General features: G+C 35.3%; 1 protein-coding gene across 1 annotated transcript; it reads right to left on the bottom strand.

Annotated features, from left to right (window-relative positions):
* Positions 1 to 8871: 8871 nt before the first annotated feature.
* On the bottom strand, positions 8872 to 12325 carry LOC126371914 (larval cuticle protein LCP-14-like). The gene is made up of 4 exons (XM_050017361.1): positions 12313 to 12325; positions 11222 to 11401; positions 10315 to 10419; positions 8872 to 9454 (listed from the first exon to the last, which is right to left on the bottom strand). Exons 1-4 carry the CDS (start codon positions 12313 to 12315, stop codon positions 9350 to 9352), a joined length of 393 nt encoding a protein of 130 aa, XP_049873318.1. The 5' UTR covers positions 12316 to 12325; the 3' UTR covers positions 8872 to 9349.
* Positions 12326 to 23118: the final 10793 nt, after the last annotated feature.

Below are 23118 nucleotides of genomic sequence, written 5' to 3'. Positions count from 1 at the left end.
GATACAATCTCACTAATACCCTGTATAATATTTTTTTTTTTGGCTGATTGAGATGAGGAACAAACTTCAAACTTTGATTGATAAACTTTTTTATTATTATTTTTTTTATTATTATTATGAGGATAGTGTTCAGAACCCGTACGAATTAACTAAACACCTCGGGCTGATGGCGTAATTAAGATCAGAACAAATAGTAAGAACGCGGGTTGCGCGCGGCATCCTGGAAGAGGGTTGCGTTCCAGTGAAGCGTTCTCGTGGGTTGTACAACGTGTGTTGTAGTCAGTATACAGCCTTATTAGGATACTGTTAGGGTAAATGAGGGTACTGACTGACGTAAGGTAGGATATTTCAAGACTTTTGCTGGTATTCCTCTGTTGGTTGTTTGGCCTGCCGCTCGTACTGATCGGTGGCGAATTGCTGGTCCTGACAATGGCGGGTGGGCTTCGATCCAGACTCCAGACCAAGCTGCGGATGGGTATATGGCTACCCTGAAATACAAGAGTTTTTATCAATAGTTAACTTTGGATGACACGTCTATATAAACATCAAATGAGTTTATTTATGGCAGATTCCTGGTAGTAGTTGCCTGAAAGAATTTTCTTTCGAGTAATAAGATCTCACATGTCGTCACTGGAAAGGCAAAATTACGTAAGCGCCAAAATAGGTATTTTGGGTTTTTTATATATTCGGAATCAGCGTTTCATTCTGCGTCGATCTGTCTGGGTAGCATTGCGATACGAGCACTTTTTTGGCGCTTACGTAAATTTGAAAATAGTTGACTTTTTTCAATTCCAGTTTCTTAAACGACAAGATTTTGGTGTTTTTTTCGTGACTGGTGTATAAGTAATATTGTGGTCCTATATAATAACTACATATTAACTTTAAGTAAATTTGGCATTCTATAGTTTGAAAAGTATCATTTTATTAGTAATTTTGGACTACTGAAAATAAAAAATAGACTATGTATAAGTCATTTTTATTTACAGCTTTTAAAATAAGTAAGGCGTATAAGAAAAAAATGTCTTAGCATGTTTATACAGTGAATGGCGAATAAGTAATTTTGACTTACAGTATTTAGAATAAGTAAGGCGTGTACGTAAATTTGCCTTCGCATTTTTATGCTGTTATTAAGCAAGTTTGTGGGCTAGCAGTAAGTTTCCCAGGAAGTTATTTTTTAACAATAGATCTAAAAGTAAAACTATTTTAGAATTGATTTTATAATTTATTAGCGACCCGGCTTCGCTCGGATGCAATGCTGAGGAAAAATGAAATTATTTACGTCATCACATTAAAATCTTCAAAAATAACAGTATTTCTACACTATTTATTGGATGTTATTATACATACCTATAAACTTTCCTCTTGAATCACTCTACCTACTAAAGAAAATTGCATCAAAATCCGTTGCGCAATTTTAAAGATTTAAGCGTACATAGGCATATAGGGACAGAAAAAGCGACTTTGTTATACTTTTTAAGTTCTGTCGTTTGCATATTTAACGCCAATTTTGAATTGAGAACTCTAAATTCAAATTTGTTGGAATTTCGAATATCAAAACAATTGAAAGCATTAGGATTAATGCAATTGTTTAGTCACAGCGTTGGTTTGAATCTGTCAGATCATGTCCGAAAATGAATCTTACAAAGAAAATTTTTCTATAACTTTCGAAGAGGCCTACTGCGACTTCAGTGTTTCAAACAGTTAAAATCTCTATTCCACGATGAAGTGCCATGTCTGCGAGCCATCGAACGCTGGTATTTAGAATTCGAGCGTGGATATCCGCCTTCACTGAAGATAATATCGTTGCTGTGAGACAACTAATCCTCAAAAATCGTCATGTGACATACCGAGAATAGAGGCGTTATTAGGCATTTCAGGGACAACCATTTAAACGATATTGAATGAGGCACTTGGTGTGAGAAAACTAGTTTGCCGTTGCATCCCGCATTTTCTGACGATCATAAGGTAGCCCGCGTCAGATGGTGTAAGAAAACTCTTCAGAGGTTCAACCGAGGAGAGTCAAATCACGTGTACGACATCATCAGTGGTGACGAATCTTGGATTTATGCTATTATCCTGATTCCAAACAACAATCCACAGTTTGGGTCTTCCAAAACGAGTCAAAGCCGACTAAAGTTGTTCGCTCTCGAAGCACTTCAAAGAAGATGGTGGCTACCTTCGTGGAGAAAATCGGTCATGTTGCGACAATTGCACTTGAAGATCGTAGGACGGTTAATGCAGATTGGTATACCACAATTTGTTTACCACAAGTCATCGCCGAACTTCGAAAATCTAACCCAAAGCGACGCATGATGATGCGCAGGAGTGCAGGATGCTGCACCATGACAACGCAAGCTCACACACCGCTCGTCAAACGATTATTTGAAGCAGGAAAACGTAGAAATTCTTGACCATCCTCCATACAGTCCTGACCTAAGCTCCAATGATTTCTTTACATTTCCTAAAATTAAAAAAGAAACTCTTCGCGGTCAAAGGTTCCAGTGCGGTGAAGAAGCGGCCAACGCTTTCAAGTCAGCCATTTTGAACACTTCTACTTTGGAGTGGAATAAATGTTAAATAATACCTGGTTCGAGCGAATGGAAAAGTGTATTAAACTTCGTGGTAAATACTCTTAAAAACAATAAGGGGAATTATTGAGGAATTAAAAAGACTTGACCCTTCCAGAGACTTGACTCGACTTAGAGCCACGTATGCTTGTCCTAATTCAAACAATTTTTAGCCCAAATATACTACTGCATGGTCGACTGTGCTGCCCTGCATAATATGTTATGTTATGTTAGTGGGCTCTGTTTTCCGCATTTAGACTCTAAGGTGGCCCATTATGCGTGTAATTGTTGACTATGTAAGCCAACCATCTCCTTCCAGAAGCTCAGAAGCCTCCTGGGGATTTCACAGGCTTCGCGGAGCGACCCCACCCAGCGATCCACTGTGCTGCCCTGCATATTATGGACGGTGGATGACAATGACAAAATTAAGGGCAACATCCTACTTTCAGTCATTTTGTAATATCGTCCATCTTGGATTTGAAATTTTGACATAATGACAGTATTTTACTAGTGTAGTCCTATCTTTGATACCCATATTGAGGGGGTTGTGGAAAAATATGTAATCCCCCATTATGTACCGGCTGCCATCTTAGATTTATAATGTTATTGATTTTATTATATTGTATTGACATCGGAATTAAAGGTGCATACCAAATTTCAGATCAATCTGACAACAGGAAGGTACTTAAATTGCAATATCTAATTTTGATACAAATATACCGTACGGGTTTAGCTAAATAAAACCGTTTAACCCTTTCACGGACAGAGACCATGGGTCATTGGTGGTTCATAATAGGTAGTATGGCACCTTGGAATCGGAACGTCCGTATACGTTCTGTCTTTGAAAGTGTTAAAAAGAAACTTTTACAAACAGATAACGGGTTGTACGCTATTATTTATATTTTATGAAACTTTATTTCTGGCACTTCAGTATTTTCATAGCCATTTTTATAAAACAATTGAAGTAATAAGTAGTTTAAAGAGGTATTAAGAATAATTATTTGTCTCTTACGTCTTTTTACCCATGTAAGATATTACAAAAACTTACTTTAAAGAATTTTTGGTGAACTGACATAATCAATCGATCACTTTGTAGGCAATTTTTACATAATGAGAGCAGATGTGTAAAAGTCGTTACAGTAACTTTTACTCCGCTAACATTACAGTATTATTATATTTAAAGAAATATTGTCGTTCTCGTATGCATTGTCGTAAGAGCTGTAAGTAATTTTGCTTCCAAATAATATTTTAACCAGATGGCGGTTAAGTAAATTTGCTTTACTGTAAACTGAAGTCATTTTTACGTAAGCGCCACTATATCCTAAAATAGCAATCCAACAGTTATAATATGTATTGCTGGACATAGAAAATTAAAAAACAATGTAACCTTACTTTGACATCATCTAAATTGGATAATTGGGTAAAAAGTTATGATAAAAAAACGAAAAAATGAAACTTTAAACGGCTTTTTCTCGAAATGGCCTTTTGGCGCTTACGTAATTTTGCCTTTCCAGTGACGATGTATATTCTTTCTTTTTATGTGATGGCCATGGTATCACGGCTACATAATTATTACGTTGCACGAGTCATGTCAAGGGACTCTAGCGGCTTTTACCTCAAGATAAGCGTTTTATTGATTGTTCTGGAACAGAAAACACCTGACGGATGTGATTTATGACTACTCTGCTAGACTGGGAGCAAAGACGAAATATACATATAATGCGTTCAGCTGACGATCCTGGCCATGTCTTAAGAGACATATAATTTTGTGTTCACTCTAACATAAACTTCATTTATTCCTGGTAAGACCCAGATTTCAAAAGGAAATTAAAATTTGGTCTTCCGACTACATAGCGATAAACTGACAACATAATAATTATGGTGATTCAACATACGGTTCATTACAATAATTCTTAGGATCCCATATCAAAAGCGGTTTCAGGTCGTTTTGTAATTACTTATTTATTCACTATTTTTTATACAGAAACATAATTATAAATAAAACAGAGAGTACAGGTAAACTTATCTCTAACAAAGAAATTTCTTACAGCCTACCTACTACGGTCACGAGCATTAATATGTATACACTTTGGTACCATGTCACATTAACTTTTTTGACAAATTGAACTGTAAGTCTCACTAAATGTCAAATATGTTAGTGCGACAGAGTCCTAAAGTGGGGACATTATATCGCTCATGACATGACTGTACATGTGGGTTGCATAACGAAGTAGAGTATGCTCCGTAGCACCGAGTGGGACGAACGATGAGCTAATTAATTATAATCGGCTGCAAGTACTGACTTAGGTATTTTATATACTAGCTATTATATAGGTACTATGAATATACGATTTTTACCTGAAACTGGTAACCATTTTCATTGGCAACGTAATCTAAAGTCACTGTTTCACCTTCGGGAGTACAAATAATTTCATTGTCCATTTACCTCAAGAGCAGGGTGTGATAACATAATGGCCCCGATTCCTGCAGACACCGCCTAATTTTATTTAAAGTTATATCCGTCATTTTCATATCCGTCGAAAAGGAAAGGGACGGATGATTCACAGCTCTTAATTTTAGGAAGAATGAGTAAATGAATGTGTCGGGTTATTGACAGATGTAAAATTTTTAGACGGTTGGTTTAGATTTGTGCTTAAAATTGACGTGTGTTCCATAAATTTTATGCTTGTCGATTACCCGTCCCTTTCCTTTTCGGCGGATATGAAAATGACAGATATAACTTAAAATAAAATTAGATGGTATTTACAGGAATTAGCACCATTGTATATCTAATATTACTTTAATTTTAATAATGAAAATAATGAACTATTTCACTTACGTAAAATTCGTCACAACATAGTCATAAAACAAAGTCGTATTAAATTAAGTAACTAATGAACGAAATAATTTGATCGTTATGGGTACACTTTAAATCTAGTTCCTTTTTTATCTACCTACATAAAAAACATAAACAGCCTATATACGTCCCACTGCTGGGCACAGGCCTCCACTCAATCAATCGGAGAGGGTATCGAGCATCCACCACGCTGCTCCACTGCGGGTTGGTGGAGGTGTTTTACGGCTAATAGCTGGGACCAACGGCTTAATGTGCCCTCGGAAGCACGGTATCATCTTACTTTTTCGGACAATCAGGTGATTCAAGCCTGAAAAGTCCTTACCAAACAAAGAACAGTCTCACAAAGTGATTTCGACAATGTCCCCATCGGGAATCGAACCAGGACCTCCAGATCGTGAGCCTAACGCTCTAACCACTAGACCGCGGAGGCTGTTACCTACCTAACTATTCTTTGAATATTAATATCTCAATAGTCACTATATTCGTAATCTCAATGAAAGAAGACATAACAAGGCCTCTTGGCCATTATTCTACAAATCATTGGTAGAATGAATTCTAAGATAACGATTAAATGACTTCGACAGATCGTTAACATTCATAGAATTTTTGGGTCTAAGTCCTTGAACTGCGACCATTTCAGTATTTTTGTTATTTAGTATCCATGCATCAACCTCGTGATGGTGCCACAGGTGAGTATATTATAATATTTTATCACACTGGCGCCATGTGTCGATAAAATTAAACGTAACAGTTACTCAGCCACTGTTAGCATAATCTGTCAAGTTATTGTGGCAAATGATGAAGTTTGAATTATAATTGTTATAATTTGAATTAATAAGTATAAGTACCGTTGTTCACATAATAACGTTACTATAACGACGTCTCCTTCTGATAAAGTTCATACATATTGCAATATCAAAACTTTAATCAAAAGAAACAACCACGAGCATTCACAACACCGAGAGGAAGACCACCAATGAGATGGAAGGACGACATCATGCAGCACGCACGATATGGTTGGATGTCGACAGCCCAAGATCGTCGGAAGTGGAAAAACATGGAAGAGGCCTACGTCCAACATTGGATATGAATTTAGGCTGATATAGATAGATAGATAGAATCAAAAGAAAAAATATGTTAATTTATTTAAACAATTCATAACTTTCACTTTTATTCTTTTATTGATTCAATAAAAAAGCCACATTATATAATAATAAAATGAATAACGTGATTCGCTAATCGATAGCACGTTTTAAGCGATAGATCATAATCGTTACGGTAATAACCCTTCACCTTGTAAAAGCCAAGGTCAACATTTGAACTTTAGTAGTAAGTTTAGTTAACAGCTTGAGATCGAAACGAGACTTTTATGATAACTTGCAGTGTTAGTTATTATTATATTTTTTGTCTTCTCCATATTTCGGGTTAGTCAAGAACTTTGTGCTAGACATGTTTAGGGCAAAGGCCAACACTTAAAAGACATTTTAATCCACTTAAATGTAATAATGACACAAATATGTGGCGTCCTGTAACGCACGCCTTATTTTATAGTTTAATTATTAAATAATAACATTGTTATGTTAAGAATAAGCGAATACATAGAATTGTCATGAGACACTACCTGAAAATGTTTCTATATGCAAAACGGCCCTATTTTTTAAAACTTCTAGCCGTAAAATAACTAATACCTACGTCGGAATATATAATCCGACTGCAAACATAAACTGCCTATATACGTCCCACTGCTGAGCACAAGCCTCCACTCAATCAATCGGAGAGGGTATAGAGCATCTACCACGCTGCTCCACTGCGGGTTGGTGGAGGTGTTTTACGGCTAATAGCCGGGACCAACGGCTTAATATGCCCTCCGAAGCACGGTGTCATCTTACTTTTTCGGACAATCAGGTGATTCAAGCCTGAAAGTCCTTACCAAACAAAGAACAGTCTCACAAAGTGATTTCGACAATGTCCCCAAGTTCTTTTAAGTAGATATGTGCATCTACATCGTACTTACGAAGGTCAAAATAATAGAAAGATAGGCAACAAATACACACACATAATCAAAAGACAATCTGCAACCACTTTTAATACGAAAACCTAAGATGGATATGATAACCGTATGGTGATTGGTGATCCGTCCATAGTACAAGTTAGTAAGGATTTGTATTCTTAGTAACTATAGATGAATTATTTCCTTATAAAAAAATCCGACCTTATACGGAAGATACGAAGTTAAGCGCTCTCAGCTCAGCATAAAAGCTATAAAAGCGTAGGAGTTGTTTCGTTACATTTCTTTATTATATTTTTAGAATACTTCAACGTATTACCTAGTAGTAAAGTATTATTCTTTCTAGTATTATTAACGTCAGTGATATTTAGCTGAATTATACAAATGGCTCCGAAAATGTCAAATAGGAATTGTTCGCGATCCTTCTTTAATTCAAGGTCAAATGTATTAGGTAAGTATATATTTCCTTAACTTGTTTGTCAGGCATGTCGACTAAATATAATTTTAACCAAATTCAAATTACTTAGGACAATCCTATTGCTTCAAATTATTACTTATAATATCGTACTTATTGATTTTCAATAAACCGGAGACTTTTATGAAGACGACTTGTTTACAAAGCCCTGGGTCTTGACGCAGACGTATACCGCAGAGAGTTGGTGTTCATACAAGAGCGTCATTCATAATCCAGACACGTTCAACATGCGGGGTCTGCGATCCATCCTGCGCATAAAACGGCAAGACCGGGTTCTTTACACCGAAATCTAAAGTCGAACCATCACGGCATGGAAGCCATATTGACGCAACACCAACTGCAATGGTGCAGACACGACCAGCGTATGAAAGACTACAGACTCCGTTCTTAAGTCCGTCTTCCATTCGGTTAGGTTAAGTTATGGGTTTTAATTCATTCAGTCTCATCGATATCACTTGGTATCTGGGATTTGTGCCCGGTAAATGGCATAGGCTCGCCCCATATTACACGGGACTTAAACATAGCTGGCAAGGAGTAGATTCGGGGTTGTGACCATGCTATGCTATGAATCAGACAACCACCATTTTTTTTTTAAATTAGCTGTACAGGACTAAAACTAGCTCTATCTCTTTCTTGCACTGTAAGTACAGTTTAACGTGTCAAACAGTACTTGATCAGTAGTAGATATATCCAAGAATATAAGATAAAATCATCAAAATCGGACCTGTCCCTGGCAAATTAGAAGTGAAACCCTCCATTGACTCCACTAATATTGAATTTCAACAAGCAATTGGTCCCGCCATTACAACCCTAATAACTTATTAAAGATAAATATTTCACTTTAATTCATTTTGAAATTTTCATTTTTAATTAGGTACCAGGTATTATAGGGTGAAGGAAAGATGGAAATAAGTAAAAATAACATTTACTTGAAAATTACAATAACATCACTGTACAGGTTCATCTCATTTGGTGGGTTCAGCCTAGTCTTATTTCGGACCTTAATAAAATTTGCCGAAACAACGAAAAAGCCTTTCGAATGAGCAACACATTGTCCCTTGTCGATACATCCCATACCTATAACATAAGATGGGGTCAAAATTCTTTGAGCACCATACAATTTAGTAGTAGCACTTATTACTTCTTCATTCCAATCCAATACTACATTCGACACAATCTTTACGCATCTTTAGTTCACTATACGCTACCTTATCTGACCAGTTGTTATATCTACTGAACATTCTTAAGTTTTTTTACACCACCATCTACATCGTAACAAAGTGAACGAAAAACGGTAAACTAAACTACTTATATTTATAACAATCAAACTATCAACACAGTTGGATTACGCGGAACTCAAATAAACATTTGAAAATGAAAAAATATTACTTAGGTTACTTAGGTCGGCTAGAATGGTGTTGAATTAGACGTAAGTTGATGATTTACAATTTCTTTTCTTCGTAGGGGTGGGCCTTGATGTACTCAATGGAGCGGAGGATGTAGTCGGGGATGGGCTCAGGCGCCGGCGGCGTGGGCAGGTGAGCACCCTGTTGAAAAAAAAGAATAAAGTACAGCAATTCTAAGAGACAAGAAATTAAGAAATGCTGATTTTTCCCCTGGATTCCTTTAAATCATAACAAAACTTAGGGTTTAAAGTGATGCACACAGATGCATCTACTAATTGAACAGTGAAAATATAAAATCTAAATTTGCATTTTTTTTCTTAAATACTGCTTATCTAATGAAACCAAAAAATATTTGATAAGGAAAAGCTGGCAGGATAAAGAAGTAGAAAGACAACACTTCCAAAAAAAAGTAAAAACACATCTTATGTCCGCATAAAAAACAAAGGAATCATATAATATAAATAATAAATAAAAGTGTAACCCAGCGACTGCAGCAGAGCAAGACTGGCAAAACATGAACAAACTCATGACTTTGTAATGCATTATGGGATTACAGGGAGGAAACAGTTTCTGTACATCCCCTTGTGGCAAAATTAAATTTGAACAATGTTAATTAGCACACATGGTGTTTGTCAAAGATACATACGGTATAGTAATAGTAGGGTACACGTGAAATTAGTTAACACGCGTAGGTATTTCTGAGAAATGTCCCGAGACTGGCAAAAGGAGTATAAATATAATGGAATCAAAATTATTAAAGATATATTTACTAGACATCGGCAGTACTCGTAAAGATATTCCAATTGTTTCAATTTTGGTGGTAGATTTGACATATTTTACGGCTTAGTGTTTTGGCATTTTTGCTAGCGTTCGTCAAATCAGGTTCTACCATTTTCGTACAAACGAAACGTGATGTAAAGACAGAATATGGTTTGTGGTGTAATAGCTATGACGTGCGTTAAAATCCCCACCGTTTCAATGTTGAACAAGAAACAACTGACCTGTGGCTGGTATCCATTCTCGTTGGCGACGTATGACAGCTGTATGGTCTGGCCGTCTGGGGAGATGTACTGATTGGAGCCTTGAACTTCAAGAGCGACCTCGTCCTAAAGAACAAAAAACAAAACATGAATAATATACTAGAACCAGGTACGTTTACCAGGTAATAAAATAATAGCAATAAAAATAAATCTTCATTATTGCATATAAAGTTAAATCTAGTCATTTTGGTTTGAATTAACTGTGTAATAATAGGTAAAGTTTAAAGGGTAACAAGTTACTTCAGATTCTTATTAGTCCGGTCAATAAAGGGGTTGTAGAGTGCGTGGAACGCGTCCTAAGATTTTTCTTCAGGAATGTGTTCAGGGTATTTAGGGTATTAATGTACTAAAAGTGCCCACGTCTGGAGTGGGGGAGGGGAGGAAAATCCCATTATTTGGTTTTTCGCTAATATCTCAAAAACGGTGTGTCCTGGGAGCAATCTGGTGTAACATATCCAGGGTCTGATTGTATGAAGGATGATGCTGAATGAATAGTCAATGATGGACGATGTTAATCGATGATAGACGATGATGGATGAAGAAAGATGTCAATGGATTATTAAATTCCCTGAACAGATTACTTACTGAAGAAAAATCTTCCCTCTCACACAATCTACACCTCCTTTTTAGCCATTTGTTGACCGAATTATAATAATGGTTATACTTATATGTCCTGTTATATTTTAGAAAGCTGTTTGCTAGAGATAGATTGCACCTAAAAATCAAAATAACTTGCTCTTTTCGTCTTACCAACATAATTATGCTATTGCGCGTTGAATAATTCTACTCGCTTTTAATTTCATTTATATGGTCTCGAAATTGAATTACTATTATACAATAGTCAACGTGAACGGTTTTATAACATTACCTTGCCAACTTGCTTGACGACGGCGGAGGCCTGGGAGAGGATGCCATTGCTGCCCTCGGCGACGTAGTTGAAAGAACCCTCGGGGGTCAGGTGGTACTCGTTCTTCAGCACCTCTGCGTTCTTGTCATCCACAGCTGCGTGGACGCAGGCCAGCGCACAAATGACGGCGATGAAAGATTTCTGGAAAACAATGTTCGGAAGTAAGTAGAACAGTTATTACATTTAACTATGGCCTGTCTTTCCACCTAGAAAGGAGACCATGAAATTTAGCTGTTTTGTATTTTGACTTCTCAGAAAAATTGTGAATGCTTCATAATTAATCCCTCTCTCTGGCCCTCAAGTAAAATTAAGCATTCGCGTAATCTAAATTGTTAGAACTGTTATAATGAAAAGTAAAAACTAAGAACGTTTTAACAATGATAAGGATTGCGAATCAAAGATTGTAATCAAAATTGAAAAATCAAGAATATTCTAATGTTATTCTGTTGTTCTTGACATTTAGTGACAAGACTAGATTATCATAAATAATCAAAGTCATAATATCTTTCGATTATTATGCGCTGCGCGAGTAGTGTTCATTGGATCTTGAACTCTGTCGTCGTGTTATGTAATGCGAACGAATTATCAAATTCTTCTTCAATATTCTAATTTGCAACAACTTCAGCTATGGTGACCAAATATTAGCAGAACGCTAAATACTTTTACATATATGGAGCTGCTTCATGATTGCAGTATTGTGTTTGATTGACCTAAAAGTATACAAATGAGAATAAGTTACGTTTAGGTTATGTGAGAGAGCCTCTAGCACCTATATAGTCTGGCATTACGGCAAATTACATAATTATTGCAAGCACTCTTCACTTCTTGCTAACTGACATTGCACACTTGGCGAAGGTTAATTTCTTTGATGTGAACTTTGTATTGCAATAAGTTATAATTAGAAAGTCAAACGGCATTATAGGTATTAAATCAGTTACACAATTTGATCAATTCACTGTTTTACTTGCGAAATATTAAACGTTACTAGTAAAACAGGAAAATGTACTTAAATAAAAAATCTTGTTCAAATAATAATGTAGAGATGTCCTCACCATTTTGACTTCTTTACACTGATTCAAAATCTGATGTCTGACATGAATATCGAAGCCTTATATACAGGCACTGAATTAGGAATCTGGCAGGGTATTATTTAATTACACAGGAGGTCAAATAATGTGACCTACCCGTAATCTTTTGACATTTCGAAAGAAAACTAGTATTTACTTTATCAACCTGTCATTGTTATTAATATATCTATCTAAAGCTACTGCAAAAAAAGAATATATGATATTGTGTAATAAATAAATAGTTACGAAACCTTGCCAATAAATGAAATACCTGCTAAGGTAGGAATCGCTAGGGAAAATAATCCTACAGGTTTATATTATCATTTCTTCTTTTAACTTTAAAGTTACTAATAAAAAAAAATATCTTGTAAGTACATTTTAAAATGCAAATTGGATTCTTCTATTGCAGTTTTGAAATAAGTGAATATGAAGACATTTTTGTGGTGTTCACTGGATTCTATGTTTTGTTTGTTATATATAAGACTTGAACTGTATCTAGTTAATGTTCATTAAGTAAATTAAAAATATTCATACAGAAATTTAAAATCTCATATTACAAATTAATAAAAAGTATAACGCCAATAAAATTAATACATACTGGAAACGGTGTCCGTTGAGGTGGAGTCGTCAATATCACGGTACCTATATAGCCAAACAGTAGCATAACTTATTGTTTCAAATCATTATTACATATTTTTTTCAAACGTATCCATGTTTAAATAACACAATATAAAGTAGAGGGTATTGAGATACTGAAAATTATAAAAACTTTAGATGTTTTTTTATTTTTTCAAAAATCGTTTTAATTAATACACCATAATTACCTGCTATCATTAAAACAATAATTTAAGATAAAAAATATCACCTCAGAAGTTATGAACAAGTGTTGGTAAAAAAAACAGGACAATAAAAAAAATAGAAAAGGAAGAGAAAAGTAAAAAACAACCATAGCAAGCTACGTTGACTCATCATCTCCCTAGCATTATCTCGTTTTCAACAGGGTCCTCTTACCTAATATGAAGATTTGACAGGCCCTGTTTTTTTACAGAAGCGACTGCCTTACTGACCTTCCTACCCTACCATCATTGGTTTAGGCCTGTGCTGGATTCGAACTTGCGACCTCAAAGTGAGAAGCAAGCGTTCTACCAACTGGGCTACCATGGTTCCAGCAAGCTACGTTACCGATTGTATAAAATGTCTTGTGTTACGGCGGGGACGTACCGGGTCACCTTGAGGAACTCACTTTCGTTAGGACGCGGACGACTGCATGCTAGAGCTAACTACAATATCATTTATATTTTTATAATTACATTTTGAATTCAATAAGACCTTAAGAAGGACCTTTAACAACTTCAAAACTCCAAACTGTTCATTTTTTATATATACTTTGTTTTTACTTTTATATAGAACTTGCAAATATTTTAGCCATAAAATATTTTTAAGACCATAATTATCTTTAAATTCTATGCCATAAAGTGCAAAACGTGCAAAAGTGCAAAACCGGAGAAATGTCCATAGAATTTTGTAAGGGTAGACTTACCCGAAACCAGAAGTTGATGTTTTTATTTCTCTTTAATTTTATTGAGGGTTTATTCTGGTTAGAAGTTGATGTTCCATCTACTTACTTAGTTTTCTACCACTTAACGGATATCTGTCTTATAATGTGTGCATTAGGTACAAATAGATAATAAATTGCCAGTAAACCTCATTTACCAAGATTTTCCAAGTTTTAGTTTGCGATTATCGTAAGATATTATCGTAACATCATATTGTTTTAAACCAACATGAAAGCAATGAATTGACGATACCCTTAGAAGAGATTTACTACTACTTTGAACCGGCGCGTGTGTATGAAACGATTGGTGAAAAAATCAAAAATATTTGTTCTTCAAAATACAAAAATAAATAAATAAATATTTGTTCTTACATAGTTAGCGCTTTTTGAACGTCAAAGATTAAATTACGTATTACGTAACTGGCTGTAGAACTATTACCACATCGGAAGCTGAATCGCTGAGGGAAAGACGTGGCCAGAAAACCTCCCAACACAGGGCCCTACTCCTACTGTTTCATGTTTTCCTTTCTTTTTCTTAAATGCAGTTTGTATTACATATAAACTTAAATACAATGGTATTCCAATTGCAGACGGTGAAATAAAGAGAGTTTATGTGACTTACTTGATGAATGTGAAGGAAACAAGAGAAGCATGACAGGATGGAAGCTAATGAAATGCCATAGTCTCTGCTTACCCCAGTAGGAAATAGGCTTTAGCTCATGTAAGTAACGTGAAAGCGTTACCGTTGTGGTTGTAAAATATATAATATTAAATATTTAATAAACGGATATAAAAATAATGATGTGGGACAGATTATATTCCGTTAGGAAGGTTAAACTACTAAATTTAACAAACGAATTTTAAACAATTGTTCATTAATACATTAAACCATCGGTGAAAAAAACAGTGTAAAAAAGATCGCATTAATTGAATTACAATGTATTAAACACATCAATATTTAAATATAATCTGAATCTTTAAAATGTTAGGCACTTGCAGCTGATTTAACAACTTTACAATACACATTGTCTTAGGCTACCCATCGCTACCCGAATAAAAACAGTCTTAAAATTATTCACACCATACATAACATAAGCTCATGACTATATCCAAATTGGGGTAGTACATCCATCAGAAGATGAACTAAGTACTCACACCTCACAGAGCTTTCTGTTAGACGAACGTGATAGGTAGTGAGTCCGCACGATAGAAAAATAAATAGGTTTTTAAAATAACAATAACATCTTTTAATATAGCCGCAGGTGGTCTTTTATCGACTTATGGAGTAATTAATTGAGGTAGGTATCTAATTATATCGCGCGGCCGCAGCGAGACTGCAGCAACGCGACAAATTTTAAGTACTTAAATTTATGTAGACTCTTCTAAAAGCATCTAAAGGTCGGATTTACGCAATTACTGTTCATACATTCTCACCATACCTTCGACATTTAAACTGAAATGTTTTTTCTAAGCAGTTTCAACTTTCATAAATATATTTTTTCACTCTTTGTAGTCCTCAGTAATGCAATAACCAGGTGGTTACTTTTTACTTCGTAATAGCTCAGATTATGACAAATATTTAAAATATTTATGAAATAAAAAATGAATTCTGTATACGACCTGGGGGAACGATTTATGAACGCGAGAAAACTGAGAGCAAAGGGACGGGAAGCGGGAGGCTTATTAAGAGAATAATTCATGAAGTCACTGTATTAGTAGGATATATTAAGCACATATTTCATGCTCATAACGACTTCATCTCGCGATATTAAAAAGTCTATACCTCTATTTATAAATGTGGGAAAACGAAGGGTGTTGTGACTTTCTTTGCATGTGAACGGATAGGTGACTTTAAGCCACGTAACGAGTACGCAGCGTACTCCACCGCGCTGCTTCACTTCAGGTTGGCGAAGAAAAGGTGGTGGTTGAAGGTCTGAGTTTTATCGGACCCGTATCGACAGATACCTTTAGTCTTCTACTTAGACAAAATATATTTGCAAAAGGAAAATCGCCTGGGCTTTTTTAAATATTTTTTTAAAGCAAATAACGGATTACTTAAACAAAATTAAAGAAAGTTTATTTACTATAAATACTTAAATGTAAATTATTATCGTGAATTCTGTGAGTACTAAAGTTTCGTAATAAAAGTCCCTTTGAAAATTTCTGACAGCAAGTCAAACTGTTGCTAATTACTTAAATCAACTAAAATGTTCTTAAAGTAAATTACTTGGCAACAGTAGTACTTTTAATACAGTGGTGGTACTCTTAAAATAAAATGGGCGAAACTGCATGAATATTATAAAACTAGTCAATTAGTTTTTACAAGACTTGTGAGTTACAAAACTATCACTTTTGAAAACGCATGAAAATATACAACCCTACTCGTTACATCAAAAAGACTGTAAAAGGATTTATTTAAAAAATACATTCATTGGGTGAACTGGCACGGAGTAAATTGAATAAGACTGAAATTGAGAGGAGTAATATCATCAAACCTCAATTCCACTCATTAGATCGGTTCAAATTCAAATCGAGGAAAAATCCGACGATCTCACCCGTGATTGGCTATTCGATGTCATTTCCGTTGTGATTGCGAATAGACATTCGCTTTTTTAACATATATATCCAAAAACAAATAAGTATAAAAGATAAAATGTATGTAATTCATGAAATTAGAAGTTTAAATGAAAACCGGACCTGTCAAATCTTCAGGTTAGCTAAGCAGAAAAACGGAATAATGACAGAGAGATGATGATGAGGTTTCTTTTTTATTTTTATTTTTTAACGAAGGAAAATCTGTACAGCGCCATCTATATTGTTTTTGAGGAACGTAGCCTGGAACTTCTCTCTTTATTATGCCCAGAAAACCATTATATTTACTTTCTTTTCAGTCTTGTAGTTGATATTTCTTTGCAATTTTTATTTTATAGGTGGCAATTCCAAGCGCACATGTTGCAACAAAGTGCGTACTTTCAGACATTTACGAGGATTCTAGCACCATTGAGTCCGTTTCAAAGTTTTAGGGTCATTGTTTTAACTGCAATTACATTTTCTTCATTTTCATTTTGGCAATCTTTTCCGCACGTTATTATTATAAATTTTTATTAATTTAAGTATTTTAAATCTAACACCCAGATGCACAGAAAATAATTACTATCACAAAAATAATTTTAATATATGTATTATGTAAACGTAAAGAAACCGAATGAGTGGCTTTAAAAAAAGTCCCGGCTTTTATCTATCTTCTAAAGGCAGGATCGACAATGTAAATTAGCGCAATATCAAAAGCCTATCTCATCACAAAGGCATTCGGGTTCATTAGGCATTCTGTGCGCTTTGGAAAAACTCCCGCCCGCCCCTAAATTGCCTATTCATGTTAGAGGTGGACCATTTTTGGTTAACAAAACCGAACGAAAAAAAAGTATTAGATACTCCTTATCAGATCTCAAATTTTGATGACGTTCTTATTACCTGAACAAGGTTACATAAGATAATCAATCTTTTCTGTGATAATAACGAATAGTAACCCTGACACCAGGGTTGATGAAGTTGATAATCCACCTCACAACCCATACGAGAGAAGAGGAGACTAATAACTACTTACACTTAGGTATCTGGCAATGCCATAAAAAAGAAAAAAAAACATTCAGTGACCTAAATTCAAAGAGAAAAACAAACCCTGCTTTTTGCTTCACTGCAGAACGCAGTAGGGTAAAAGTGCTATAAAAACAAAAAAAAAACGTTTTTAAATACTCTTTTCAAAACAATGAACAACACAATTTCCTGACGTTTTTGTTCAAAGAAGAGGGCTTCTTTTTGACGTGACTTATTGTAGATTTGCCGCAAATGATATTAACTACTTGGCCGGAATAAAAGAGGACGAAGGTACGTGGTATCGTGTATCAATACAATGACAATGACAACCAAATACAATACCAATACCAATGACATGTAGCTTACGTTACCAATAAAGATTTGTATTTTTGTATTTGTATCTGATCACCTAAGGCGCGTCATCCTAGCCCGACCTAGGACGTTTTATCAAATCATCTCAGGACGTTAATCTCTTCGTTTTTAATAATACAAAGTCCGTGTAAAATATTTGTGATATCCGAAACAGGATTCCAACTCTAGCGCAAAGCAAATCACTGATACAGTGGGTTCACAAAATGCTGGCGTATTCATACGTTCACCTCGATGCCGATACGATTTGTTTTGATGCTGAACGCTCGCTTTTTGTTTTTAACATTCAATATTATTAACAAGGTGTGCCTACGTATACATACATAAATACAGTTTTATCTTATCTAGCCTATTCGATTCCACTGCTGGGCAAAGGCTTCCCCTTGATTTTTCCACTCCTCTCGACTTTGCGCGACGTCACTCCATCTTTTACGCGGTCTTCCTCGACTTCCCGCTTTGAGGTGTCCAGTGGGTAACGACTCATGCCCATCGCTTCGGATGCATCCGACAAACGTGTCTGGCTCAGTCCCACTTCAGTTTAGCGGACTTTTTCCCTACATCAGTGACACCTGTTTTGGAGCGCAGTTACAGTTATTAATTTAATATTATGTATCGTACTTACCTTAAGTATGTCTCTCTTGTTACGTTAGTCAGCTGGAAGAAATCTCTTTGTTTAGAGATAAGCTTACCTGTACTATCTGTTTTCTATGTATGTTCCTTGTGTCTGTTTTATTGTGTACAAATAAATAAATAAGTATATAATACCAATGTTTAATTTGTGAATGATTTTGCTCGTTCATGATCAATTGTTATGTTGTATAAAATGGAATGGAATGGGCGCCGGTTCAAACCTCGATATAGGACTTGCACCAATGAGTTATTAATCTATATTGAGTACCGTTTTCACTAACACAGTTGGCTCGACCATTATAGACGGCGATACGACTCGCCACCCTGTCAAGTTTGTTTAACAGAAAGCTCGGTGAGGTATGGGTACTTAGTCCATCTTGCGGTTAATCTACATCTGACTACCCCAAATGGGATATAGTCGTGATCTTATATATCTGTATAACATAACATAAACTGCCTATATACGTCTCACTACTGGGCATAGGCCTCCCGTCAATCAACCGGAGGGGCATTGAGCGTACTCCACCACGCTGCTCTAACGCGGGTTGGTGGAGGATCCATCTTACTTTTTCGGCCAATCAGGTCTTTCAAGCCTGCAATGTCCAAATAAAGGACAGTCTCACAAAGAGAATTCGACAATGTCCCCATCGGGAATCGAACCCGGACCGGATCGTGAGCCTAACGGTTTAACCACTAGAGTACGGAGGCTGTAGATGTGTGAAAATGATTTTAGTAAGGCCCTTTTCTGACTTGTAGGTGCGGTAGGGCGTGATATCAGTAGGTAATCTCTCTATAATGTTGACGGTCATAGATATATAGGTAAGTAACTGAAGCGTATATCTAGGCTCTTCATAATCTAAACATGAACTTACATTTACGTATATTGTATATGTGTCGTGGCCAGATCATAGAATTGACCATTTCATGAAATGATCGACCATTTCATGAAATGGTCGTATTTCATGAAATGGCCAACTTCAACTGACCATATCGTTTAAACGTCAGCGTTTAATGATATTTCCATCCACGTTTGGCCATATCATAAATGTAGGGTGTCCATGATAAGTGGTGTAATAAAAACGCGAAATAAGGTAGGAAATAATGTATTACTCTAGTACAAAGTACAAAAATGTTTAAAAGTCAAATAAAAATTAAAAAGTCATTTTCGATTAACGGAGTGTTGATGTAGTTGACATATACGCCGTAACTGCATCTCGCTTTGAAGTCGTCGTCATATTTTTTGACACTATTTCATGCCATTGGTCATCATTCAGTATACTTTTCGTGTGTAAGATAAACATACTGGCGGCGTAGGGGTGGCCCAAGGGCCACCCCCGCCGCACCCTAACCTACCGTTATGCCTTGTAAAAATTATAAAAAAAAGGATTATGATAATTTAAATTATGACAAAAACATTTATGCGTTTTAATAGAATCCCGTTTCAAGTAGTTAATGCCATCTGCGGCAAATCTACAATAAGTCACGTCAAAAAAAAGAAACTTTACGGACAGTAGGATCGTCTATATTTTTCTTTTTTAAAATTAATATCTCTTCATTCGCAGTTTTAATTATATCACATTTTGAAATCCAATAATAGTCCATTGATTTACGTAGCGTGGTCACTCGACCTTCATTATTTGCCATATAACCTAAAAATAAAAATAAAGTTGCTGTCTACTGTTAATACGAGTTTTTCTTTTCACCTTAGTGTCAAAACGTAGCTTCACTGCACTTTTATCTTGTATTTGCTCATTATTATTCGTATTATTCGCGTTCACACAAGAATAATTATTGTCCGCCGCCATTATGCAAAACAAAAACAAAGCGACACCAGCGCCACTACCGGTGGATAATGTTACTATTTTACGATATGATCGCTAACGTTTGGCCATATCATGAAGTAACCATGCATTTAGTTGGTCATATCGTTAAACGTTTTGTGTTCATTGATCTGGCCAAACCACATCATGATGTGGCCAACGAATGTTGTTCTATTTCATGAAATACGACCATTTCATGAAATGGTCGATCATTTCATGAAATGATCAATTCTATGATATGGCCACGATATATGTATGCCTTCGCGCAAGTCTGGGGCCAAGAGCAGACCCATCAAAGGCAAAAAAAAAGAAATATATATGTAACCCTCCCTTACCTGAAATGGTATGTATGTAATAAAAATGAGTCGTTAACTTTGTTCATGTCAGGCGCACCACAGACCGGACCGTCATTATCTTTACGTTTGAAGCTATTTGGCAGTAATATCGGATTTTCGTATTTCGTTACCCTACATTAGTGCGGCAGGTGCAAGTTTTGCAATTTTCGGTACGTATTCTGAACACGTTTGAAATTTTTTCCACCTTTCTGGATTCTCGTTTATTGACAAAATTTTACTTACGAGTCCGTTGTAGGTAAGTAGGTAAGTTACAGATTCTTTCCACAACTTACCTCTGCAATAAACCTAGCTCTATATGTAATATTATTCCTTCTTCTATGCTATTATCTATTAGAAATCACAAATCAGAATCATTAATTCAACGTAATTATCATGGATAAACTTGTTGAAGGGCAATGTAACATTTTTGAATTTACGTCATTTCGCAAGGTGTTATGGCTGAGGAGAAGATATGACAAGAAACTGCAACAGCAACACATCTTTTAAAAACCAATGAGGGTTTACAAATCAAATCAAATCAAATCATTTATTCGCGTAGGATTCATGGTTTTGTATAACAGTTGATGGGTTTTATGTTTCAAGTATCACATGATCCGCTAGATGTAAGCATGCGAAAATTTAGGAGGTAAGTAGGTGAGTACTTAATTAACTAATTAAATCTACTTACTAACTTAACTAACCTAACATAAATCTAATAAAAACAAAAATAATTAAAGAAAACAAGCTTACAATAATTAACAAAAATAAATATATAGCCTCAAAATTCTCTAAACATTATTAATATTAAACTTCTTAGCATCTTCAAAATAATCTTTTATACAATAATAACATTTATCACATAGCCAAATATACAGTTGAGATTTAAAATAATTTGTTTGCAATTCTTTAATGTATCTGGGAATATGATTGTAAATTTGTACGGACATTATATGACAACTTTTACTGTAGAAAGCGCTGTTACAGTTTGGCTTCTGTAATAGCGTTGGATCCCTTGGTCGCAATCTAGTGTCGTGCTTTGGTCTTAATGGGAAAAGGTGTCGATTCGCTCTGACAAAGACACCCACCTCATAGATGTATAAACATGTTAATGTAAGGATGCGTAATTGTTTAAACAATGGACGGCAACTTTCCAGTGGTCCAACTCCAATAATGGCTCTGATACATTTCTTTTGAGTGATGAAAACTTTTTCAATGTCAGTTGAATTCCCCCACAGAACGAGGCCATATCTTAAAACACAAGCAACGTAGCCATGATAAGCGGTAAGAGCAGCATTGAGGCCCGTAGTACGTCTAAGACACTTCAAAGCAAATGTAAACTTTCCAAGCCTATTGCAAATTTGTTCAATGTGATTTTTCCAATTGCAGTGTTGATCTAAATAAAGTCCCATAAACTTAGTCTGATCAGTTTGTTGCACCACCTGACCTTTACATTTTATATCAAAGTGAAAACGCTGAGCCTTATGATTACTAAATTGAATATAACTGGTTTTATCAATATTAATATTTAAATTATTGCATTCTGTCCATTTGTTTATTTTTTCTATTGTATCATTTATCAAATCTGAGAATATAAATCTAGGATCGTGTGGGATAACAACGGAAATATCATCTGCATACAAAATGGTTTTGTGTGTTGTAACCTTAGGTAGGTCATTAATAATAGTGGACCTAAAATGCTACCTTGTGGAACACCGAAAAAGGTGTTTTTGTACTGTGATCTATAGGATATCATCTCATTTTTGTCGTTTAGCCTGTTTAATTCTACACATTGTCGGCGATCAGATAAGTAGCTTTTGAGCCATTCCCAAGCAGGTCCTCTAATTCCGTACTTTTCGCATTTTGAGAGTAATATATTGTGATTGACAAAATCAAACGCTTTTGACAGATCGAAAAACACAGCGACTACTGGCCTTTTAATGTCTATTAATTCAGTTACCTTTTGAATAAGCGAGTAGCAAGTTAAGCTAGTAGATCTGTTCTTCCGGAAACCATTTTGTTCGTTATTTATAATTTCATATTTGTCCATAAATTTTGTAATCCTGACATGCATAACTTTTTCGAATATTTTTGATATCACTGAAACCAGAGTTATGGGACGGTAGTTTTTCAAATCGTGCCTATCATTTTTCTTATAAAGTGGTTAGATTTTTAATTTAGAAGGGAATATGCCTTGCATCAAAGACTCGTTAATTAAATGACATAATACAGGCGCCAATAGGAGAGCGCAATATTTAATTATTGGAGTTGAAATACAATCGTGACCTACGGCTTTGGTATTATTCAAAGATCGAATTATTTCCAATATTTCTTTCTCGTTGCAGGGCGCTAGAAATATACTATTTTGTTCCAACGGAACGACGTTTTCATTTTGTTTGTTGCTACAAGAGTTATCAGCCAAATTAATAAAATAATCATTGAATGTATTTGCAATTAATTGAGGGTCTTTTATTATCGTATTATTATTAAT

Source organism: Pectinophora gossypiella, chromosome 13, assembly GCF_024362695.1.
Source record: "Pectinophora gossypiella chromosome 13, ilPecGoss1.1, whole genome shotgun sequence".
In the NCBI taxonomy this organism is placed as follows: domain Eukaryota; kingdom Metazoa; phylum Arthropoda; class Insecta; order Lepidoptera; family Gelechiidae; genus Pectinophora; species Pectinophora gossypiella.
The sequence above is the reverse complement of the archived record's forward strand: the minus strand, read 5'-3'. Positions and strand labels throughout refer to the sequence as shown.